A 23,643-nucleotide genomic window follows, 5' to 3' on the forward strand; every position below is an offset into this window, starting at 1 on the left:
TAGGTTCAGAAAACAAAAAAACAAAAATGAATCCAGGCGTCCAACATCCAAAAATACACACAAATCAATGGATTGTTGAACGGCATCGTGCCTTACCGCCGCCATCATCAGCCCATCTTGCTGCACTCGATGATCACTCACAGTCTTATTCTGCCGTCACCGACTCATACCCGACTAGCGGTGGCCCTTACGAGGTGTCGCCAGCGAAACGGGTAAGGATATCAGGCATTCTAGCATCCTCAACCGCAGGCTGGGGCACGGGTCAACAGCATGGCCAAGCTCATGATGCAGAAGTAGGGCCTTCTACTGAAACGGGCCCCAGAGCTCCCAAGTCCACTTACCGTGAGAAGAATGGCGATATCACGGTGAAAAATTCCAACGCAATACCGCAAAGCGGCAGCACGAGCAGCAGTGTCAACACTAACAACAAGTCTCGCCGGGTCCGCACTGGGTGTCTAACCTGCCGTGGCCGCCACCTCAAGTGCGATGAAGCCTTCCCGGAATGCAACAACTGCCGAAAGAGTTGTCGTGAATGCAAACGGGGTCTACGCCTGAACTTCATCGATACCCGAGTCAAAAGTCCGCCATTTGTGCCGCCTACGTTGGAGTGGTCAGGTATGCCGTTCCATTCCAAAATCCAAGAATTCGGTGCCGGTACCGGAAGGCTGCATAACTGCATGGAAGATGCTGACACAAGGGTTACTACAGTACAATTTCATGACGAGTCGCGGCTGATTGCGTCGGAGTATCAGGGTGGATTGGGACGCTATCCCCGGCTGGATCAGAACACCGCCGTCACGCCGCCTCATGAGACAGAACTGGATGCCACGCTCCGTGTTGTCGCTCAGAAACAGGATGCCGGTGACGGCAAGACCTACCACCCGGACAACGACGTCACTCCGGGCCTTGGTGAACAGGATGTGGTCGACAATGGCAGTGGTGCTGGCTTGATCATAAAACTCTCCCCTAACCAGCCCATTTACCATGGAAATCAGTTATTCCAACCCCAAGATCTGCACCTGCGGAATGACAGCGACGGTCCTTTCACGATGCGGGTCAAGATCTCACAAGTAAGCACAATGTATTGTCAGTATCATCATCCAGAGTGCACTTTTACTGACGAAAATTTGACAGCACCACTCAGCAAAGGATAGCTGGGCTTCACAAGCCCAAGGATACAGGAGGAGCGAGGCATCATCGATTGCGGTGCCTTCTTTTTCCCAGCATGGCCATCAAAGTCAGTCTGTACGGCAAAGCGTTCCTTTGACGACCTATGGGCTGCAAACCAGCCAAACCCAGCACGCGCCGGAAGCCATGTCAGAAAATTCGACCGCCAGGACTACCCCGTCAAAGAAAACAACTGTCGAACGGGACTACCTCAGCACGGATTCCGAAATTCATCTTATGCAAGTGTTCATTAGCGAAGTCGCCCCCTGGATGGACATCCTTAGTAAAGGCAAGCATTTCGCCAACATGATGCCCGACCTAGCCCTCAAATCACCCATGCTTCTCAATGCTCTCCTAGCCTGTGGCACCATGCACCTCTCCCTGACACAACGACATCAACAACAACAACAACAACAACAACAACAACAACAACAACAACAACAACAACAACAACAACAACAACAACAACAACAACAACAACAACAACAACAACAACAACAACAACAACAACAACAACAACAACAACAACAACAACAACAACAACAACAACAACAACAACAACAACAACAACAACAACAACAACAACAACAACAACAACAACAACAACAACAACAATCTTCTTCCCAGCCTTCCGGTATCAGCACTATCAACAAAGCCTGTTCGTACTACGATCTCGCAATGATGGAGCTCTTGCATAACCTCGAGCAGACTGGCTCACCATCGGACCGCAATGCAGCCGAGTGTGCCACCGCGGCTACTGTGCTCAACGCGTACGACATTATGAACAGCGGCGGGAACCCGTCCCCATCCCCATTCCCGTTATCGAGATTGCAGCAGCAGCAACAGCAACGGGTAGCAGTAGATTACCACATCGCCGGCTGCGCCAGGGCGCTGGTACAGGAATGCGGGTGGAACGCGAACTCGGCGTCCGCGACGGGGACTGGTGTGGGGGAAGCTTGTTTCTGGTTCAACGGGTGCATGGAGGTGCTCAGCTGTTTGCAGCCGGCGCTGGTGATGATGAACTCGTGGCAGCAGACCCCAACTGTTTGGGATCCCGATCAGTGGGGGCTGGATGTGAATGTTGACCGATGGGCGACTGCTGCGAATAGTACGGCGGTTACGGGGAACGACGGTAATCTGAAAATAATTGAAGATGATGACCAGTCGCCCTTTGGGCTTCGTCGGCTCGGTGCTTCGGGCGGTGGGGGATACGGCACTGGCAACGGCAGCGGAGAGGAAGAGCTTTGGGCGCAACGCATCCTCTACGTCCTCGCCAAGGTTGTTAACTTTTGCTCTGCAAACAACAGCGTGTCACGATACCAAGAAACCTCGCCTCACGACGAACAGATGCGTCTCCAGAGGCGGTTCACGGAGTGGAAGAGCCTCAATGACATGTGCGACGCCTGGAGAAGTAATTGTCCGCGTTCAATGCGGCCGTATGGATATGTTCGCTCGTCCTCGAGCGGGTCGTTGTTTCCTAATGTCTGGTGAGCTTCATCTCTCTACCCATTTCCACGCGTAAGATAAAATGACTGACAGGCCTCGTTGTCAAAGGCTCATCAATCGCCCTGCCCTCATTGCCCGCCTCTTCTACCACGTAGCCATGTGCATACTCGCCCAAGTAAACCCCGTCAGTCCGCGCGATAGTGACGCCAACCGCGAGCTTCAGCAACATCACGCTCAGCAGGTGTGCGGCATCGCGGCGCATAACAAAGATCGCGCCGTGGCGTCGATAGTGACTCGCTGCGTTGCGACCGTGGGCGGTGTGCTATCTGATCGAGTTGAGCAGACTGAGGCATTGGCTATCCTTGAGAGGATCAGCACCGAGACTGGGTGGAGGTTGGGTAGCTTGATGACTGATTTGAAGAGGGCTTGGAGCTGGGGAGTTGTTGAGACGCCAAATGGTGGTGGTGGTGGTGGTACAAATGCTGCTAATGAGAACAACAGTGGTAGAGGAGGAGGAGGAGGAGGAGGAGGAGGAGGAGGAAAAGCCTTTGCTTCGGCTCTACTTGGTGCTGGCGATCTGACCTCAGCGACAGGGCAGACAACAATGGAGTTGCCGCTTCCGTTGCCTTCAAGACCGCCTTCTATATTACAGCTTTTTGGTACGTCATCGCAGGCTCAGCAACAACAGGCGCCAGCTGCCAGGACTCCTTCCACAGCGGCAGCAACTACGTACTCTAACTCGCCTACTATACCCAATTTGACGACCGCTCAACCAAATCTTGCTATCACTGCCTCAAGCAGCCGACACCAGACGCATCAGACGCATCACAGTCATCCGACACACCAAAGCAAACCTAGTCCGCCTTCTTCGGCTGTGGGCGTTAGTCAACAAGCATACCAGAGATGGTACCAACAGGCCCCTTCGCCTATAAGGTCAGGCACCATGAGTTCACAGCAGATGAGAGGGACAGGAGGCTCTTCATCTCTGGGATGGGGTTAAAATCCCGTTCAATGATCTCTACAAAGACGTTTCACTATGGTAGACTTGTCAAGTTCCCTATCATCACTAGAATTTTGCTCCACGTTTTGTGCCATTCGGTTATATTGCGAGGCTACTTTTTTCGAGAGAAGTATTCCATAATCATATCAACAACCCGCACATTCCATCAATCAATAAAATCCACCACCATCATCAAAAAAGACGACTCCTGGTCCATGGAAAGCGACCAGTGTCACGCCAACTCGAAGAAGCGAAAGATAACCAACTCATCATCATCATCCCATCTCAGCAGCACCTTCATGATCGCCTCCCTTCTGAGCCCTCTGAGCCCCTGTGACATGACAGAGAACTTAGGCCTTGGTGGTGGTCTGAGGAACATAGCCCTCAACCTTGTCGCCAACTGCCTTCTCGAGGGCGATGGCGTTAAGGACAACCTCGCCGGCATCGTTGGCGGCAAGGTTAAGGCACGAGAGCAGGCAGCCCGAACAAGCGAGAGGGTTGGCGGTGCACACGACGGTGAGGCAATTGACGAGGCATTGCGTCTGGGGGTGGATGTCAGTGACAAGAATCTCAATCATAGGAGGTAGGTAAGGCAAGGTAGGCAAGGTAGGCAAGGTAGGCAAGGTAGGTAGGTAGGCGTTGGGGGCTTGGGAGGATGATGGGGATGTCGTACAGGCAGGATTTGCTATAGTGAGATATTACTTTGTTAGCAAGCTGAACCGCTGTTTACTACATATGTGGTCAAGAAGGAGGGAGAGCGGGCGGGAAGGGGGAACTTACGCGCTGCTCAAGGCCATTGGTGGACTGGTCCATGCGGGCGGTAGGGGATGCCATGGCGAGGCCGGCGAGGGCAGAGGTGAGGACGGTGGTGAAGAACATTGTGTAGGTAGGGTAGGTTTTGATTTGGTTGAAGGTCGAGGAGTGCTTGATGGTTGATGGGTTGATGGTTGATGAGGAACTGTGGATGTGAAGGCTGATGGTTTTTTTTTCTGGTCAGAGTCTAGGAAACTTGCTTCTCTTTATAGAAGTTCGTTGTCAAAGAAAGGTCGTCTCCACGGTCATCGTCGTCTCCATGGTCATCGTCACCCCCACGGTCATCTACGCAGTCCAAGAAATCACTTGCTCAACGAGGTAGCCCTTGGAAGACCGGTGTGATATTGGAATTGGCTCGACATCGTCGATCTGCATCCTGTCCACACTCCATCCATCAATAGAACAGTAAGAGCGGCACAACCATCATCCCCCATCCCCCCTCTCCCCTCTTCTGGAGCCTGGTGGTTGTCTCTTTCAGTTCTGCCATTTTACACAATCGGCGATCCTTTCTTGTTTTCGAGCCAAGTGGTGAACGTGGTTGTTGAACAAGTTCTAACTGGTTATCTTACCTTAACCAGGACCTACCTTACGTCTACTTGCCTTACATACAGTACCTACCTGCCTACCTAGGCACCTTGGATGCATAGGATTCGTTCCATAGCGCGCCACCTGGGTTGTAGAAAAGGATCCTTGCGATGTTCTTGCAACTGGAAAATACAATCCTAGGACGGTTTTCACACGAGAGTGATCTTTGGACTAGTTTGAGACGACAAGACCATCTCCAGGATGACTTAACAACCATCTCTAAGACCAAAATATTTTACTTTAGCAAAATCCTCAACTACAATAATAATCTCAACAAGAATGCCCTAAGTGAAGTATTTACACCAGAAATCAATACAACGAAATGACCATCACTAATATCGCTTTACCTAACGAGAACATCCCTATCTCCAGGCGTTGCTACTTCAGGATGGGACTGATCAATGAAAAAGTTCCATTACAAAATCTTACATTCACTTCCTTGAAGAATTTTACAACTATTGGACAATCCCGGAGATCCTTTTCTACAACCCGGCTGGCGCGCTATGGTTGAGTTGATTGAGAGGCATTTACGTATCTCCAACTCGTGAGATTGAAGAAGTCCAAGCAACCACAGAGCAAGTTGCATAGGTAGTAGCCCTTCTCAGCCATGGAATGCACACCAATGACATTCAGTTGTTGTTCCACTCTTTTGCCGACATTGATCGGCGCGGGAAGCACACAACCTGCATGTGTCAAAATGGTTCTATTGAATCCGGGGGCCGTCCCGCAACCCGCAGCGGCCCGTAGGTTGCATCCGGGGAGTCGTAATCAAAGACTTCACTACTACCTTGGCAGAGCGGCACAGACCTTGACGAGGTCGAGTCCTTGCATCAATATCTATGCTTGTCAGCCTTCACTAGTGTACAACGCGTAGGGATCTTGTGTCTTTACGCTAAATGTTGTCACGTTCCTTCAAAATGTTGCCACTTTTCTCTATGCTGGCTGGTTGGAGGGGATCCCAAACGCAGCACAATGCAAAGCCGGAAACACGGCAAGGCAGCCTCACTTGATGACTTCATCCCTAGAGGTAGCAACTGGCAGCAGCAGTTGACGAAGCCCAGTTGGTTGAGAGGCTGAGATGAAGTGTGATTAACTAACACAAATGAGACGCTCCTGCTGCCGGTGCCGTCCAAGATCGTCGGCGAGAGCAGGTTGAGCAGCTCGTATTCATCCTTCAACCTCTGTTCACCCCAAAATGTGACCGTGTTTGTTGAGCCAGCTGAGCTCCTAATAGAGAGGCTTCGAGACTCCTCGGGAGTCGTCCAACCAAAGGCATTGCTTATCTTGAGTCTCCAGCAAGCCAAAGGTCGAGGCTAGACGTAATCTAAAGTCTTCCCATTACCCCATGATTGCGCCCAGACATCAGGCTCAGCCCATCGCAAGTCTGATACCACCCTTTACAGCCCAACCATCAACACCAAGTCCCCGGCAAGCGCCAAGATGCGAGCGACACTGGTGGTCGTTCTCTGCCACCTCTCTCTGGCCTTTGCACTGGCCATCTCGCCAGCGGCCTCGCACTGGAAGAGGAGTGCAAGACTTGCTAGTGACCAGGTTATCCACATCAACCTGGCACTTGCTGTCGATCAAGACATCTCTGGCACTGCCCAGGCCCTCGAGAGTATCTCGGACCCTGACTCGCCCAGCTTTGGACAACACTGGACTCCAAACAAGATCGCTCAGTTCTCTACCCCACCCAGGGAAAACATCCGCCAAGTGGGGAGATGGCTCAACAGCTCTGGAGTTCCGCAGTCGGCCATGCGTCTGTCTAGGGACGGCACCGCCATCTTGACGGTTCCATAACGCAGACGGCGTCGGAGCGATACTCGTTGCCGTCACGAGTGGCCAGGTACATCGACTATGTCCTGCCCGCTCCGGACCCGGACCCGGTCTCGTCGGCGCCCAAGTCTGTTGCAGTGCAGGACCCGCCGACGCTCAAGGGCGTAATAGGCGCACGTCAGACGCGCGACGTCGACTGCCTGCAATATATTGCGCCGCAGTGTCTCCGGCAGCTGTACAACATGGACGACGGGGCCGGCCAGACAGCTCACCAAAAACAACTCGCTCGGTGTATATACACTTTTCTACAGCGCGTGGCTGGCCGAAGACCTTGACATGTTCTTCGGCGACTTCGCCCCGGACCTGGTCGGTCAGCGGCCTGACTTCATGTCGATCGCGGGCGGGACGCGCCAGATCGAGTAACAGTTGACCAACTTCAACCTCGAGCCCAACCTGGACTACAAGTACACCATGGCCATGGCCAAGCCGATCCCCGTGACCAATATCCAGGTGGGAGACTTTGTGGTGCAGGGCAACATGAACATCATGCTGGCCGCCTTCAATGCGCACTACTGCCGCACCGGCCTGGACCCGCAGTTCGATCCCGTGTACCCGAACCCGGCGCCGGGGGGTTACAACGCAAGCGACTGCGGCACGCACGTCCCGCCGCGCGTCATCGCCATCATGTACGCGTGGAACAAGGCCTGGTATTCGGACGCGTACGCCCGCCGCCAGTGCCTCAAGTTCCTCAAGCTGGGCCTGCAGGGCGTCATGGTGCTGACGGGCTCGGCTGGCCTACTGTATCGACCCTAATAACCCAAGAACAGCATGACCAGCGAGGGACTTTGCGTCTATCTTCCCCGCGTCGGACCCGTGGGTCACGTCGGTCGGCGGCACGCAATTCCTGCCCGTCGTTTCTAACGGCAGCAGCAGCACGACGGCTAGTAGTGGCATGCCGTCATCGTCGTCGTCGTCGTCGTCGTCGTCGTCGTCGTCGTCGTCGTCGTCGTCGTCGTCGTTGTTCCCAGGTGAGACGGCGCTCGACGACAACAACACCGGGTCGTCCGGCGGCAGCTTCAGCCGCCTCTTCCCGGGGCCGTGGTACCAGGGCAACCTAACGCGCGAGTACCTGGCCTCCGCGCCGGGCGCCGCCGAGCTGGCGCGGCAGGGCTACTTCAACGGCTCGGGCAGGGGCTACCCGGACATCTCGGCCATGGCGCGGAGCTTTCTAGTCGCACTGCATGGCGGGTACCACGCTGTGTCGGGCACGTCGGCGTCGACACCCGTCGTTGCCGCCATGGTGGCCAAGATCAACGATGCGCGGCTGCACGCCGGCAAGAGCACTGTCGGGTTTCTCAACCCTGTGCTGTATTCTGCCGCTGCTGGGAAGGCAGGCGTGCTGCGCGATGTGCCACTGGGCAAGAATCACGATTGCGGAGTCGGCGAGGCGTTCCCCGCCAGGCGGGCGTGGGATGCTGTGACTGGATTAGGAACGCCGGACTTTGAGAAGCTGAAAGAGTTGTACCTCGGTTTGCCATGAAGTTGGCTCGGTTGGGTAGAGTTGGGTGAGACCTGTTGGACGGTCGTTTCTTGATGGGTGATGGGCCGTGGGCGGGGGAGTGGGAAATTCAAGATTTGCTGAGCTTGTTGGTACTTTGTAAACGAACTTCTGACCAATAGGCAGAATGCTTGCCCGTCCTGTGCCACACTGCTACATGCAACCAGAAGGGTAACTCTACTTTATAAAGTAGAGTGCTCAGCACCCTTCCAGCTTGACCTCGTGTCGTCCCTTTTTATTTCTCGCCAGTTTCTTCGCATCCTTATCCCAGTCACGTCATACCATCCGCCTGATTCTTCCTACACTCGACATAAACGGAGTCCCCTAGCCATCTGCTGCAAACCTCCTCGACAACATGAGTGCCCCGACAACCAGCGGCGCGGCAAAGTTTGAGCAAAAGCTGCCTTCGCGCGAGGAGCAGCTAGCCACAATGACTGCACGGGTGGAGGAGTTTCAAAAGCAAAATCCCTCGGCCGATCTCAAGCTCGAACAGAAGTGGTGGGTGCCGAGCCTGGATTTCGGCAACTTATTGCAGGTAAGGAATGGCCCTTTCTTCTTCTTCTTCTTCTTCTTCTTCTTCCCGTGGTGAACCTGTGATACCCCACAATCAAGACGCTGACGTGGAATTCAGGATGCTCTACCACAAGATATCAACGCCGAATTCGGCACCATCTTTGCAAAGCTCTTCCAGGACAAGTTTGCCCCCGATGCCGTGGCCAAGGCACGCAAACAGTCGAGGGAACTGCTCCAGGCAGAGCATCCCCAGGTGCTAGAGAGGGTGGAGGAGATGGTGTTTAAGAATGAGGCCCAGCTTTCCGAGTTGCACCGCCATCTGCAGGGGGTTGAGTCCATCGGATGTGCTGGCGGAAACTGCTGAAACCATGAGATGGATGCGTTGCTTAGACCTCAACGCTTCTCTCTTTCATAACCTCCGTTTGATCCGGACCGTCCAACAAGAATATACCGGGGTTTCCCATCTCGACTGGACAGTCATTGATAAAACCGTGTCGCTTCGTCCCACTGAATTGATGCCTCAGCCTCTATCGCGTTTACTCTGACCACCACGTGCCGCCACAGACTGATCCTATACGACCCGGACAGCAGCGAGTGGCCACCAAGGCACATAGATTCGCCTCGCCCTTCCCTTTGTTTGTTTCTTCCCCCTCTCTGCTTCGGACCGGGCGAGGTCGATCCGGTCGAAGAAACCGTCTTTGTCGGAAGGCATGGACGGGATCTCGAGGCCGAGGCGGCAAATGGCATGGGAGCGGGAGGGGCTGTGGCTTGAGCGGGATGCGGCAGCCTCGATGTACCCTACCCTGACAGCGGCATCTTGTCGGTGACCTGGTGGTCGAGGGCGCTGGTCAGCTTGGTGGTGCCGAAGGAATTGTCGACTGCGAAGGTCTGTGAAAGGGATTAAATCAGCAATTGTTCACTTGGCAGGGACATTGAAAGTGGAGTCGGTTGGCTGTTTGGCGAGGCGGATCCACCTAACCGATGTCCCCTGCAGATTTTCCCGCTATGATAAGAAAAAGTCTTTATCCCATTTCGTATTCCAAGTTCCCAACCCATCCCGAAAGGGAAAACAGCAATCCCAAGTTGTCAACAGTGATGTTAAAAACCTTGGCTAGAAAGCCGATTCTTGTGACAAGAAAGTTAAGGCTCTGTGTAGTCATCCCTGCTGTGGGTGTCTTCTTTTTTTTCGACACCGTGGTGGCTCTCCTTGGATCTCAGTATTGTGCCGCTGATGTCGGAAAGTCTTGCGTTTGATATTTGGATCTTTTGGTTTGATGGCTGTGATGATCAGACGGTTGCTGTTGCAATAGACACACGTGAGGTTGATGGACTGAGGCACGCAAAGTGCATCTAGTGTATACCGAACCACCTATGGAGGAGTGGAAGCACGGGCCACTAGAATTACTCTGACAGAAACATCAAAGTGCAAAAGGTAATCGCCGAATCTTGTACGTCGTGATGGAGAATGTAGATGTGTGTTCTTGGAATATGAGAAAAGTTGTACTGGCTACCTCTGAGTACCTCTACTGTTGTTGATTATCGTTGCTTCAGTTTGATTGCAAAGAAATCGGACGGGTATTCTCAGGAGGTGAAGATAAGAATCAATGAGGGAAAACGCAAGACGCGCGGCTACGGAAGCGAACGGCAAGGCAAGGTACAATTCCAGATAGGTCAGGTCAATGCGATGCATCCGTAGTATGCGTAGACGGGAAGGAGGTACAGACGGGGACAAGACGGGATGGATGGCAAACTGCAGCATGAAAGCAGGAACCAAGACAGAGGCATGTACAAGGGTCCACAATTAGGGCTGACCAATGACATGTTATACACCAACTGCCATGGTCTCGTCCACGACAATCTAACTTTCTGAGGACACTCTTAAGTTGTTGTTGTGGTGAACCTCCTACGTCCATATGGATTACTGTGACAGCTTTGTAATTACCACGAATCCATCTGAACTGTCTGTTTTGAGGTCAAAGCTGTCGTCATCTCGATGGAATCTGTCTATAGGTAGGAACAAATTACAGTCTGGTACTTCAGATGGATCAGAACTATTGTAACTACACGTTCCAGGCAACTACTATCACTCCCTCTTTTCGGCTCATGGTGAGTAGTGTTGAGTCAATCTATCCTTCCCTCTGAGACTTATCCTCACGGCCGCTACTTCTTGTTCACTACAGTGGACTTGCCAACTGTAGTTCCTCCTTCGTTCAGGTCTCTACCTGCCTGAACACCTCCCTGAAGAGCCAGCAACTCCCCCGGCTCTTGAATGTTTAGGCCTCTTCCTTCGGTCTCCTGCCCCTGACATCGGTAGAGGTACCTTTCGTATAGGCTCACCCTGGGTCTCTAAGGCACTGCAAGTTTAGTGTTCGTAGTGCCTGTAGATGCGAACGAGGCGCCCCTGGGGCCTTCAGATACCCCCCCCTAGGGTCAAGTGCGTACTGAAGGGGTGTCCACTGGGGTCTGATAAGAACTTGTGCTGCTTCATAACTGTATCGATAGCCTTGGGCCTATCTTATGCATTGTCCAGTCACGTGGTGGTCCTGTGTTGTTTCATAAACAGTCCTCCCTTCCGTGCGAGCTCGTTCCGCGTTCCTTTCCCCTTTCCTCTAATCACAGAACAACACAGTTCATCGCACTTTCATCGCACTTTCATCGAAAAGCACTCGCACGCATCGAATTCCATCTGCAAACGCAACTGACACAACTGCTCTTGCCCACAATGAACAACCACAACTTCTCGAATTCTTCCGCGCTCGCCGCGTTGCTTCACGCACTTCTTTCGGCCTTCTACGAAGCTGCCATCATGACAATCATCAAACTCGACGCCTTCCTCCTACCTCTCTGGATGACAACCATCATCTCCATCGACAAAGCCATCGCCACTACCACCGGCCTTTTTACCTCTGGCGTTGGTCCTGCCTTCCGACTCTCCACCAACTTCGGCAAAGCGCTTCGGTGGCTGGCTGAGCAACTGCTACCAACAACAACAACAACGACTCCAGAAGAAGAAAGCAACATCACGCAAGAGACCCTCGATTTCCTGGAAAGCAGAATCCGGTACCTCGGCAACTTCTTCGACGCCACCATCGCCTCCATGACCACCACCGCCAAACCTCCCTCCTCACCCAAGCGCGACCACTCGGCCACATCTTCCTTCAACAACACCTCCTCCACCCCTGTCCGTCACACCCCAGTGCGGTCACAGGCATGTTCGGCACAAGACTACGTGCTGGACATGGCGCCATCGGATTGGGACTCGGAAGATGACGGAGCGTAGAACGTTCCTGATTCGGAAGGGCCTGATTTCGAAACCATGTCGGTGTTATCAGACTTCTACCCGTCTGACGATGACATCGACTGGTTGTCAGAACAGATTGTTGCGAGTCCCGCTACGCGGGCTCGTAACGATCGGAGAGCCGCGCGTGCTGCCGCAAGGCGCCGCGCTTCTGACTTGGTGCTGGTGGGAGCTTCGGGGCTCTCCGAAGCAAGGGAGGAAAAGATGCGCGAAGAAAAAGCGTATCTGGTGTGGAAGAGAGGATACGACGAACGCCTGGCCAGGGATATGGCTACCAGAGCTGTCGAGAAAGAGAAGGAGGAAAAGAGGTTGAAGGCACTAGAGGCCCACCTCGAAAAGCAGAAGCAGGCCAGGCTTGCACCTCGAGGCCCGAGAGTAATCCGGGACCCAATTTCGGGGCGTGTGTTCTCCAACTAGAACACCGCCTCTCTCCTCTCGCCCGCTCCGCTTCTCCGCCATCTCCAACAACTCCTCCGACACTCCATCAACCACCCACCTCACCACTTCTCACTCCTCCTCTTTATCCTTCTCTTGCCTCCTCTCTTCCTCGACCTCAGTACCTCTAGCAACCGCTAGAGCAGCCGCCGCCGCCGCCGCACAAGCTTCTTCTGCTGCTGCTGCTCCTGCTGACGGACACTCGCAAGGTTCGCAACCGCCCGGCAGAAAAAAAGACGCAGTTCGTGACGGATAAGGGGACCAGAGAGACGAGCAGGGGTTTTTGTTGGGTGCGGCGCAGAAAAACAGGCCGCAGGTGGTGTTGAGCGAGGATGATGATGGTGATGATGATGATGATAATGACGATGATGACGATGATGATGATGATGATGACGGCGAGTTGATTGTTTTGATCAAGGTATATCCAGCCTCTTCTATCCTTTGACAAGAAAAACCGAAACTGACCAAACAAAACAGGGATGACGAAGAAGAGACGAGAGACGGCCGTGGGGAGCAGTGGGTTGGGAGACAGGAGACGGGGAGGAAGAGAGGAGGGCGTTGGAATATCTACTTTTACTTGGGATTGGGTACCATGGGGATCGGGCGTTTTGGAAATTTGACTTTGGGATCGTTTTGTTTGCATACGCACTAAGAAAAGGGTTGGGACTTCTTAAGACGGGACGAAAGTTGCTTTTTGGATGAATACAACATGAATACCTCTGCACTATTTCTCGTCTGATCTTTGCCATCCACGTGAACTTGCCTTCTGCTAACTTTTCGTCTGATTACCCTTCCATCCGGTTACACTTTCATCTGGTATACTTTTCGTCCCGTTACGTTTCCAGATGCCACGTGGAAGCTAGCGAGGTACCCGCGAATTACACGTCGCTATGGTCAAGTATTGCGGATTCAGCCGGCATGATGAATAGGACTGGTTGGACGCAGCCTGAATCCCTTGAGCTGGTGCTTGAACCTCGTAGCTATTGGACTGTTTCTTTTCTGGTTTGCTTTGACAGTTTACCTCTAGTGGCGAAGCGCTGATGCCGCAGGCCGGATCGCGTTGTGTTATCGTCGGAAAGGTTGAGGCAACTGGGGTCGAGGCAGGGTAACTAAAATAGGGATAAACTAGGCAGTTCCAGTTAGATAATGGCACGGCAAGTCTTTGGGTAGATGCGAGATTGAAGATTAGACACGCAGAAACATAGCTGGTGGTCGCTAACCCGCGGGCATATTGACCTGAGAACTTTATGTTGCTCATTGCGGTGTAGATACTCGCGTCGTACCATGTGATCGGCATCGCTTTGTCGCGGAGAGAGAAGTTGAAAGCTACAGTAGACTATGGAGGGAAAGTAAAAGATATTGGGAGCAATGTAGATGGCGATAAATGGAACCGGGGAACTGTTCGTATTCGAGTTGGTAATTCCGGCGCTACCTTAGCTTTCACCATGAGTTTGGGTTTAGCAAAGAGACTTCAGTCTGCGCTAATTGTGAAAGAGACCGCCCCGAGCTTGAAATATGCGGGTTCCTCGTCAGAAGTAGTCCAGAACTGAAGTAAGTACGATACAAAGTGGGTATCCATGTGCCAGAGAACAGACCGCTCTCGTCGTTCTTGCTTTTTGATAGAATTGTCTACATACCACCCGGACGGTCCAGTTAGCCCTGGACAATGGTTCTTTTTGACATTTTAGTCACAGACCGAACTAGCATCGCAAACAACTTTCTCGATGACAACGGTAGGCGAAGCTATAAACGAACACACACACACACACACACGCCCCGGATTTCTCAACTTCTCGAAACCAGCTGTCAAACACCCTACGGAACTCCCACCTACTACACAATTACCGACCATGCCGCCGCCACAAGAATCATGTCAGAGAGCCCCGGCGTAGCAGTAAAAAATACTAGGAGCGTCTTTACAAGAATTCAACCAGGAGAGCCAGCCATGTAAGAGACAAAGGAGACAACGAAGCGGGCGGCACCCGAAGTCCATCCTCTTCGACGACAGCGAGGCAGCAGGAAGAAGCACGGAACGTGACGAATCCGAATAACCATTTTTTGGTTGCTGCACGGCTGGGGCGTATACATTCCAGTTATGCTAGCTACATACACTACTCAGGCACGTATCCGCTCCCCGACACTGCAAGACAAGAGAATCGGCCGCTGCTCAAACACACAACATGAACGTTGAAAATCCAGTTGGAGAATCAGCAAGATGAAGAAGAAGAGGAGGAGGAGGAGGAGGAGGAGGAGGAAGACAATCGAGGAAAACATAAAAAGGAGACGGCCAGCCAGCCGATTACATACTTCCATGTCTGGGATGCAAGAGGAAGCATGACTACAACTACACACGTACGAGCCGACTACGTTTTTGATGCCTTGGAAGACTTGGGTAGGTAGGTAGGTAGGTAGGTAGGTGAGTAGGAGATTCCACATGCAACAATTGATTAGCCGAACTGTTTTTGTTCTGGTTCTATTTCAAGGACCCTATGGAGTGAGCGAATGATCCCAAGTCCTCCCCTTTCCATCTGATTCTGTAATAACGAAATCAACGAAACAAATCATCTTCAGTTTCAGCCAAGAGTAAAAGTACCTACATAGACATCGAGTTCTATATGCGATTCTGCCGTTGTGACACAAGTTGTGATCAAGAATAGACATACAATGAACGCATACGGGATATAAGTACCTACGTGTGTGCTGTGTGAAGATGTGTACTGGAGCTGGTAGTCAAAACGAAAATAACAGTAACACTACGTCAAATGACAAAATCAAAGTCAGTAGCATGTATAGCAAATGGCGACAGAGTGACTTGATACATTTTGCTGGCTAAAATGGTCATTGACATGTTGCTAACAAAAGGTAGGTAGGTAGAAGAAGAACAAACGGCCTTGAAGTTTTATATATCCCAATCAAAAACATACCCGCATTTGACAAAAGCTGCAGGAGACGAAAAAAATTGCCATATCCAAGAAACAGGGAGACCCGGGAAGTGCCACAGGTGTGCAAACTACCTCCAGGGCTAAAAATGGTGGGTAATCATCTCCCACCCACTCCCCATAGGCGATATCAGGGAATAAGATTCGGAAAAAAAAAAAAAAAAAAGAATTTAGGAGAAGCATGGCATATGGTAAAGAACAGCTGGAATTAATCTGACATTATTGGCCATTGTTCAAGGAATATCCACCAGGGGGCCAGGTCTGTTGTTGCATCGGTGGAGGCCGATGCTGTGGTCCCGAAGATTGTTGTCGGTGGTGGTGTTGTTGTTGCTGCTGCTGCTGCTGCTGGTTCTCCCATCCACCTGGTCCCTGCGTATGCGCCCGTCCTGGTCCCTGTGTCTGTACCTGTCCTTGTCCCTGCAGGTGTCCTTGGCCTTGTACATGCCCTTGATGCACCTGCCTTTGCCCCATCTGCTGTTTCTTCCCCCTAAGCGTCTCCATCAGATCCTGTGAATACATCTGGAACGTCTCCCCAAGCGACAGCGCGTCCTCCCACCGGGCACCGTACCACTCCAATAGCTTGCCGATCTGTCCTAGTGCGGTTATAGCCCGGTCGATATTGGGAAGGGTGGTAGTAGTATCCGACATCCTCTTCCTCGGCAGAGGCGGCGGGGCGACACCGCCCTGTTGTGAAGCAGATTGTGAAATGGTGTGTGATGAAAAGAGTAGAATGTCCGCGGCATCAGACCGGAGGATGGCAGCAAACTGCGTGCCGACAAAGAATAATCGCAGCACATCGTGGAATGTATACAAGGCTGTATTCATCGACGCGTCGGCCAGGCCGCAGAGCCCGCTGATGTACGAGATGGCGTACTCAAAGATTAGAAGCTCACCGTAGGTGGAGAGGTGCGGCGACCGGATGCCAGGTGAGATGCAGAAGACGTGGCTGTAATACATCTCGAGTTCGAGCATTTGCCGGATCGAAGGGTTGTGGGAGACGGGGAGGGTGGAAAACCAGGCGTGCATGTCGTGACACATGCGCCAGATGAAGGCGGTCGAGTCGGGCAAAGGGTGCGAGGGCGAGCCTTGGAAAAGAGATTGGTACCAGGTGGATTGGAGACGGCGCAGGCGGTAGAGGTAGGTGGAAGTTTCGGCGGTGGACGAGCCGTCGGCGAGAGCGTCGCGGACTTCGGCGGGGATGGCGTCATCGGCGAAGGAAAAGGCGCGGGCATGGGCTAGGGATATGGCTCTAAGGGGGCGGTTAATAGGCTGTACGAACTAGGGACAGTGGGTGTGAAGAGGGGCAATACCTGTCTAAAGAGTAGGCGCTGCGGAAAATTCGTCGACGGAGTTTGACATCGGTTATACTCATGCCATGATGCTCAGGAGGGTCTGCGAACGGCCCCTGGTCGAGGATCGCACGGCAGGTAAAGCCCAGAATTTGCCATGTATCAAAGTGGTCGGGATCGTAAGTTGAGTAAAGAGTCAGGAGCAAAAGCGACTGGATTTGTTTGACGTTGCCTGGTGAAAGGACTTCCTGTGCAAAGGGCAAGGCACAAGCAAGATAGTCGAGTCCATCTAGGTAATGGCTGTCATCCTTCTGCCGGCTCTGAGCTGTGGAGCCAATAGCCAGAACCATCCAAAAGAGCCAGTATTCCGGGGCTGTAAACTGCCTCTGGCTTGTTCGATATATGTCTTCGAGAAGGCCGTTGAAGATCCGTCGTGAGAAGGCCGGATAAAGCTGGTGGACACTACTCATGTAAAAGTCGACAATCTTCCTGGCTTTGTCATACGGCGGCAGCCCAACAGACCGGGACTGTGGCACGAACTTGTTGGTGGAAGAGGCTAGGATGATGGTGGCGAGAGATAGACGAGTCTTCTCATGGTCTTCCTGGGATACGGGGTTAATCGTTCTGAATAAGTCATGGATGATTAGGAACCGTTCGGCGCTCAAGTTAACGCAGTGGGCTCACGTACACCGAGCTCAGTGAGGCTATCACCTGCTCTATTTCTTGATCTCCGTGCAAGCGTGCTGCCCTCCGAGCAACGTTGACCCTGATATTGTCAAGAGAATCCCGGCGATCTGGACCCCATTCGTCGTCGTTCCCATGGTCCAAAGGGCCGGGAGCAGTGGGGGGATCGGGACCAGGACCAGGCTGGGTCTGCGAGGACATGTGCGACCGAGCATAATGGAGCTGTTTCTCCAGCTTCTCAACCCTGGCCTCCAGAGCTCTCACGTAATTCGGTTCCCTTCCTCGAATGAAGCGTTCACTGATGGGCATGCACTCGGATTCGCGGCCGAACTTGACGCATGAGGTACAGGCCGGGAGCTTTCCGTCACACTTGATCTTGGCACTTCGACCTACATATCTCGGCTGTCAATGTTTGGCACACCTATAATTGATACTCGGGCTAGCTCACATCTTGTACACGCCGTGACTGGGCGCGATACTTTGAGCACGGGGTTGTCGAGAAGGTCTTCTTCAGTCGCTTCTGAGTCTGAGGGGAGGTCCGCGTGGGCATCATCCCAGTTGAAAGACAGTGTTGACATTGGGAAATATTGAACAACGTCTCAGGCTTCGTGAATAGCTGGATATATATATATGATGTAGACAATTGGCAGCCAGCATTCAAGTTATATGCGACAAGTGAAGTCAAGTGTGGATCGGTAACAGTGAGAAGAGATGGGACGAGGACTGGAGTGATGAAGTGGGATGAACCGACCCGCAGCTGCACTGTCATTTTACGCTTTAGTCAGCGCCTGTGCGAATACAGGCTGAGGCTCTTGTAGTACATAGTGTACATAGAGGTACGTACATAGTGTACAAAATACTCATCCTTAGGGGTGGGGCAAGCGGGGGCCATTTCTCTCTTATGCCATTATCCGCTTCATTTGAGGTTCAACAAGCAATGAGTGTGGCATGATGGAATAATCAGACTAGTGAAAAGGGGGTATGCGTACAAGCAAACGAGACATAATAAAAGGATCGTTTGGAGTTGACATAGGTAGAGGTATGTAATGCAATCCACCTAGGATGGCCATGTCCGCCATGCGTCCTCTGGCAGTTTCGCATATGTGCCCGATATCCACTATTCAGCTCTCACAGACCCTCGTGAACAAAAAGCTGTCGGTTAGGCGCCAACGGGTTTGCTCTTCCAAGTCCTTTTTTGTCAGGGGCACCTCAGCCTCCACAACCGTGTTTCAGCCAGACGCAGAGACCAGGGGGACCGAGGACTGGTGAAGCTTTGGAAGCTTCCAAATACGATACATATTCGTCCAAAATCGCATTTGATCCATGCCATGCGCGGGACCTGCCGCTGCGCATTCCTCGGCCTTCTCGTCTTTCAGTTGCCTCGTACCTGCGCGAGTACAGTCCGTCACGTGAGGCCTTGTTTCCACTGCTGGGATAAACACCTAAGGGGAAAGGAAGGCCCCTTGACTCGGATCTTCAGGGTTTTGCATGTGTCTGTTCTGCCCTCCGTCCCCTGGCCCGGCCCACATGGCTTCATTCATAAACTGGGGTACCGGGGTTATCGGGCATCAGAAGGGAAACGCCGGACTGATGATCCGGTCAATGGAATCCAAAAGGGGTTTGTTTGTACAACAATGGACGCGGTCCATTCCGCAGTCTATCAATATGCTCAAGTACTCTCGAGTTTGATTTCAATGACATAGGGCTATGAAATCACAAGGCTGCAAAATGTTGATTTTCTAACTATGTACCTAGTTACAGGTGACCAAATGAGCTGTCGGGTGTGACTGTTGCTTATCTCCACTTCAGTTGCCTACCCGGTTCTGTATAGTGTACGTCTATGCATTGGGTGAGATAAGTGCGCCTATCGGGCCGGTAGAGAAATAGTTAGTGTAGGCGCCGCACGGAACTGCCTTGAATGCTATTCTCACTCTGCCATCTCCAACGACCCGCAACCACCTCACCACCACTGCCATCCCACCTCATCCATGGAACGAATTGCCCTCTCTCGTCCGTCCCTCGGTCTACCACGCCGGCCTCGCTGCACACTCCCGCCCGTCCACCACCACCACCACCACCACCACCACCACCACCACCACCACCACCCTTGGTTCCATCTTCTCACGAGGTGACCGGGCATGTTACTCAGCCGAGGCGGTCCAGAATACGGGCCCCTAACTCACGTATCATTGCCCTGTAACTGCCCGCCCCTGCCCGTACAGTACCCTAGCCGATCGAGGAACCCTGCCGCTGGCACAGCGTTGAGGTTCCCACCATGAATCTCCCCCACTTCACCAACCCACATCTTCCGCCCACATTCTACGCTAGCCCAGCGTTTGGACAGGCCTGCCCGAGGAGGCCCAGCGTGTGTCACTTGCAGAGTCGCAGGGCAACCACCAAACAACCTCAACACTTTGACAAGCCGAGAGCCTCTTCACCAATTCAACTACCTACTCTGCCCCTTCGATTCCCGTCTTCATCAGGCCCTCGAGAGACGCTCATATACCTTATCCACCTTCCAGCCAACAACCTCCGAGGCGCCTCCCGCCCGTCCGCCATGCTCCACGTGCGCGCAGTGGGAATCTTGAGCTGTGGTACAACTTGAACCTGAACTGCCTCGACGACTTCAACCCCCGCCTGCTTGTCTCTACAACCTCACCCCCAGCCAGCAGCCAGCCAGCCAGTCAGCCCATGGATGCTGCCGAGATCGTCCGCCGGGCCCTGGGCTCTATCGCCGAACGAAGATCTTCACAGCAACACCTACACCCACAACCACAAGCCACGCCCTCATACTTCCCCTTTCCCACTCAACAACACGCCGCACCCAGGCCTGCCGCCCCTCGCCCCCCACGCCGCGATGCCTCCAATCTGGGATACACGTTGACAGCATGCTGCAGATGTCGTCAGGTACGTCTCTTCCCCGTCGTCATCAATCAAGTCTGCCTTGCTCTAATCCGCGACTTTGTTCCTTCTAGCGCAAAACCAGATGCGGTACCTCCTTACCTCGATGCATGCCTTGCGAGCGCGCGGGCGCCGTTTGCGAATACTGGGACTCGACCTTGCAAAGGAAGGTCAGCCGTTCTTACGTTGTCAAGCTACGGGACAAGCTACGCCGCCTTACCGACGAACTTGCTCAGTTCAAGACCGATGAACCAGACCCGCAGGATCGCCGCCAGAGTCCCGATCTATCCAGCAGCCTGGTGCGACCCAACGTGACCGATGAGATCTCTTACTGGTTTGGGCCCAGCAGTGGTGTCGGTCTCCAGCGAACGTTGATGGAAGAGGCTAAGCGCTATATGGAATCCGAGTCGTTTGCGAATCTGTTATCCGAGAGCGTTACCCGGCGAGTTGATAGGGCAAACCGTATGCAGAGCATTTCGACAGGGCGCAAGAAGAGCTACCCCTTGATCAGTGAGATTCCGGTTCAGCAACTGCCAAAGCGCGCCACAGCCGACAGGCTTCTCGAGGTCTACATTCAGAGAGCACAGATTTGGGCGCCAATCCTCCACGAAAAGATCCTTGAGGAAAACGTCAACGACGTGTACGACGGCGACAAGGACCCCTACAAGAGGTTTGTGGTACACATGGTGTTTGCCATAGGTTTGCGCAAATTGTCGTCGCAGTTTGCTGGTCTCGCCGACAGTTTCTACATCGCCGCCACAGAGTACTTCTGGCAAGTCATACAGCCGCGAGACCTCAAATCACTACAGTGCATCATTTTACTGGCTCAATACTACCTGTTGTGTCCCTACAAAGCACCTGGCTATTATATTGCCGGATTGGCGACCAAGCTTTGCCAGCAGCTTAACATTGTCGACGAACAAACCATTTCCTCTGGGGTTGATGAGCAGACACTCGATATGCGAAGGCGACTGGCTTGGGTGACGGTTAACAACGAATTGGGCTTGGCATACATCACTGGGAGACCAAACGGCTTTTCCAAGAGTCATGATGCGATCAACCTCAAGTTCTTCGAAAGCCTCCCGGATGAGAATATCACTGCGGATGGCATCGAGCCCGGGCCCGCTTGTGTGAGAAAGTTGGTAGCTATCCACTTTTGCAAGATGACCCTTCTGCAGGCAGAGATACGACGAGTCTTGTATGAGCAAACCATGCCCAATGTCAATAGTGAAGAACATTGCTGGGTTGCCAAGATGCAGAAAAAGCTGGAGGACTGGCGGGATTCTGCCCCTGAGAAGGCCGAGCCATGGTGCAAATCCTTGTATGTTTCCCGTCCATTTGCGTTGCTCTTTTTTTTTTTTTATCGCTAACACTCAAGAATCCTCAGGTTTGCATTCTACTTCCACAACATGATGATCTCTCTATATCGCCCATCACCGCAAATACCAGACCCATCTGCTACCGCCGCCGCCAAGTGTTTTGACGCGTCCCGCGAAGTCATTGCGATTTCGAGCACACAAATCAAGGCATCGGCCGTCGACGTCACATATATCTTTCTATCGACTATCCACACAGCTTTGAGTACTCTGCTGTGGTCCGTTTCCTACGCGGAGGTTCGAGCCGACCACTCCGCAGACGAAGTCAAGGACATCACGGAGACTGCGCTGGAAATATTTGCCCAATGCTCCGAATTCTTGCCAGAACCACAAGCCGTTTCGGAATTTTACGATGTCTTGATCTCGGTCTCGCTGCGCCGCTATCACATCAAGGAGGAACCAATGACTCCTACGCCGGGTTTTCAGCACTTGCCAAACGCGAGTGGGTTTGGTCAGCCTGGCTTGCTTAATTCCAACAACATGTCCGATCCAGGCATGTTCGCAACACCGCAAGCAACACACACGCCCCAGGATGAGGAGACACCGATTTTCCGGGCTCCTAGCTTCCGCTATGTCTTCGACGGCACTCCTGAGCCGGAGCCGCCAACAGATCTCCAGAACACACCATTCCGTCCTTCCCAACCCATGTTCCGCTCAAACTCGATTTTTGGAAGTCCTTCGACGGATCCAGGCCGAAGGCTCTCTCACTGGGCCCCTGAATCTACTACTTCCGTTAACCATAATGCCCCGGTAGACGCACAAGGGCCACCAACAGGACGTTTCGAACCATCGATATCGCCACCGACAGACCCCTCGACTCCGATTGCCATGCCAGGAGCATTCAACCCACCCACAACTCTTCCGCAAGCACCAGTACACGTCCCCGTCAACACTCTACCAATCACGACAGAGCCTCTCACCTCCTACCACCTCGCCCCTAGCCCAGTGATGCCCCTTCCGCAACACGCACCACCGCTAATACCGACAACAACGGCACAACAAGCCTGGTTCAACCCCCCGCCCCCTCTCCTCTCACCGCACACCTTCTCCTCAAGCAGAGGCAGCATCAGTATTTCCGGAACAGCCAACGACGTCATGCTCAACCCCGGTCTCGGCCTCTGGCTCACGCGGTTTAGCGACAATTACTCCCTCAACCGCGGTCCACCGCCTACTTCAAACGGGTGGGGACCTGCTTGGGCTAACGCCAACAACAACAATAGTAACAATAACCCCAACGGTATCGGCGCTGGTGGTGGTCTAGGCATGGGATCACCCTGGGGAGCTCAGCCGCCCCCGCCTCATAGCGGTAGCATGGGAGGAGGGCTGCCGCCAAACAACAACAGCAACATGAACAACGTCTGGGCGACTCACTGGTCGGATCAGAGACAGGGAAGTCTAAGCCAGGAACAGCAGGATGAGTTGATGGATGTGTTGGAGACGGAGGGAATTGCGGAGATTGATATGTTTTTGAAGATGGAGACTTCATGAGTTGTGAATGTGAGTGTGAGCCTATTGGTTTGACAGTGGGTTTGGGATAATACCTATCTTGGAACGAAGGGAGTTGGGCTTGAAGGGAGAACGGGTAGCGCGGACGGGCGGCAAGATCTGATTTGGCTGGTTGGTTGGTCGGTGTATGGAGTCAGTTCTTTGGATATATTCTGTAGCTGGATGCAGGTAGCTGTGGTATTTGATACAATGAAGAGAATCCTGACACTTAGCTGATCCAAGGTGATTAACTGGCTTTGGAGTAAGATGAGCAGATTTATAAAACCAAGAAAAAAAAAGAACACCGGGATATGCTCATATCCAGCCTTAGCACATTGACAGCTTATGTAAGTGTGCAAGTCTGTTGTTAGTGATACC

At 52.8% G+C, this 23,643-nt stretch overlaps 7 protein-coding genes across 7 annotated transcripts; 5 read left to right on the plus strand and 2 right to left on the minus strand.

The window, feature by feature from the left end:
- The first annotated feature begins 14 nt into the window (after nt 1-14).
- On the plus strand, nt 15-3,691 carry NCU08658 (C6 zinc finger domain-containing protein). The gene is made up of 4 exons (XM_956866.3): nt 15-615; nt 709-1,070; nt 1,135-2,654; nt 2,722-3,691. Exons 1-4 carry the CDS (start codon nt 27-29, stop codon nt 3,611-3,613), a joined length of 3,363 nt encoding a protein of 1,120 aa, XP_961959.3. The 5' UTR covers nt 15-26; the 3' UTR covers nt 3,614-3,691.
- A 272-nt stretch (nt 3,692-3,963) lies between these two features.
- NCU08657 (hypothetical protein) lies at nt 3,964-4,492 on the minus strand (the record flags this gene model as incomplete). The annotated part of the gene is made up of 3 exons (XM_956865.1): nt 3,964-4,155; nt 4,287-4,298; nt 4,394-4,492. 3 exons carry the CDS (start codon nt 4,490-4,492, stop codon nt 3,964-3,966), a joined length of 303 nt encoding a protein of 100 aa, XP_961958.1.
- A 1,491-nt stretch (nt 4,493-5,983) lies between these two features.
- NCU08656 (hypothetical protein) lies at nt 5,984-8,327 on the plus strand (the record flags this gene model as incomplete). The annotated part of the gene is made up of 7 exons (XM_956864.2): nt 5,984-6,071; nt 6,119-6,216; nt 6,371-6,770; nt 6,851-7,022; nt 7,099-7,153; nt 7,214-7,587; nt 7,721-8,327. The coding sequence occupies 7 exons, from the start codon at nt 5,984-5,986 to the stop codon at nt 8,325-8,327; spliced, it is 1,794 nt and encodes a 597-aa protein (XP_961957.2).
- Nucleotides 8,328-8,585: 258 nt separating this feature from the next.
- Nucleotides 8,586-9,711, plus strand: NCU08655 (hypothetical protein). The gene is made up of 2 exons (XM_956863.2): nt 8,586-8,880; nt 8,977-9,711. Exons 1-2 carry the CDS (start codon nt 8,701-8,703, stop codon nt 9,220-9,222), a joined length of 426 nt encoding a protein of 141 aa, XP_961956.1. The 5' UTR covers nt 8,586-8,700; the 3' UTR covers nt 9,223-9,711.
- A 1,869-nt stretch (nt 9,712-11,580) lies between these two features.
- Nucleotides 11,581-12,573, plus strand: NCU08654 (hypothetical protein; the record flags this gene model as incomplete). Its single annotated transcript, XM_956862.1, has 2 exons — nt 11,581-12,087; nt 12,139-12,573. The coding sequence occupies 2 exons, from the start codon at nt 11,581-11,583 to the stop codon at nt 12,571-12,573; spliced, it is 942 nt and encodes a 313-aa protein (XP_961955.1).
- Nucleotides 12,574-15,384: 2,811 nt separating this feature from the next.
- NCU08652 (hypothetical protein) lies at nt 15,385-18,219 on the minus strand. The gene is made up of 4 exons (XM_956860.2): nt 17,952-18,219; nt 17,508-17,892; nt 16,841-17,443; nt 15,385-16,779 (listed from the first exon to the last, which is right to left on the minus strand). Exons 1-4 carry the CDS (start codon nt 18,079-18,081, stop codon nt 15,750-15,752), a joined length of 2,148 nt encoding a protein of 715 aa, XP_961953.1. The 5' UTR covers nt 18,082-18,219; the 3' UTR covers nt 15,385-15,749.
- Nucleotides 18,220-19,609: 1,390 nt separating this feature from the next.
- Nucleotides 19,610-23,492, plus strand: col-27 (colonial-27). The gene is made up of 3 exons (XM_956859.2): nt 19,610-20,410; nt 20,479-21,725; nt 21,792-23,492. The coding sequence occupies exons 1-3, from the start codon at nt 20,195-20,197 to the stop codon at nt 23,266-23,268; spliced, it is 2,940 nt and encodes a 979-aa protein (XP_961952.2). The 5' UTR covers nt 19,610-20,194; the 3' UTR covers nt 23,269-23,492.
- Nucleotides 23,493-23,643: the final 151 nt, after the last annotated feature.

This window comes from Neurospora crassa, linkage group IV, assembly GCF_000182925.2.
Source record: "Neurospora crassa OR74A linkage group IV, whole genome shotgun sequence".
In the NCBI taxonomy this organism is placed as follows: domain Eukaryota; kingdom Fungi; phylum Ascomycota; class Sordariomycetes; order Sordariales; family Sordariaceae; genus Neurospora; species Neurospora crassa.

Bases quoted from the DNA above. Each gene is read 5' to 3' on its own strand.
- NCU08658 (XM_956866.3), top strand. From the start codon at position 27: ATGAATCCAGGCGTCCAACATCCAAAAATACACACAAATCAATGGATT. The intron at 1,071-1,134 runs GTAAGCACAATG...AAAATTTGACAG, and splicing joins TGCGGGTCAAGATCTCACAA to CACCACTCAGCAAAGGATAG. The intron at 2,655-2,721 runs GTGAGCTTCATC...TCGTTGTCAAAG, and splicing joins TCGTTGTTTCCTAATGTCTG to GCTCATCAATCGCCCTGCCC.
- NCU08655 (XM_956863.2), top strand. From the start codon at position 8,701: ATGAGTGCCCCGACAACCAGCGGCGCGGCAAAGTTTGAGCAAAAGCTG. The intron at 8,881-8,976 runs GTAAGGAATGGC...CGTGGAATTCAG, and splicing joins ATTTCGGCAACTTATTGCAG to GATGCTCTACCACAAGATAT.
- NCU08652 (XM_956860.2), bottom strand. From the start codon at position 18,081: ATGTCAACACTGTCTTTCAACTGGGATGATGCCCACGCGGACCTCCCC. The intron at 17,444-17,507 runs GTACGTGAGCCC...TGACTTATTCAG, and splicing joins ATAGCCTCACTGAGCTCGGT to AACGATTAACCCCGTATCCC. The intron at 16,780-16,840 runs GTATTGCCCCTC...CCGCCCCCTTAG, and splicing joins AGCGCCTACTCTTTAGACAG to AGCCATATCCCTAGCCCATG.
- col-27 (XM_956859.2), top strand. From the start codon at position 20,195: ATGGATGCTGCCGAGATCGTCCGCCGGGCCCTGGGCTCTATCGCCGAA. The intron at 20,411-20,478 runs GTACGTCTCTTC...TGTTCCTTCTAG, and splicing joins CATGCTGCAGATGTCGTCAG to CGCAAAACCAGATGCGGTAC. The intron at 21,726-21,791 runs GTATGTTTCCCG...AAGAATCCTCAG, and splicing joins GAGCCATGGTGCAAATCCTT to GTTTGCATTCTACTTCCACA.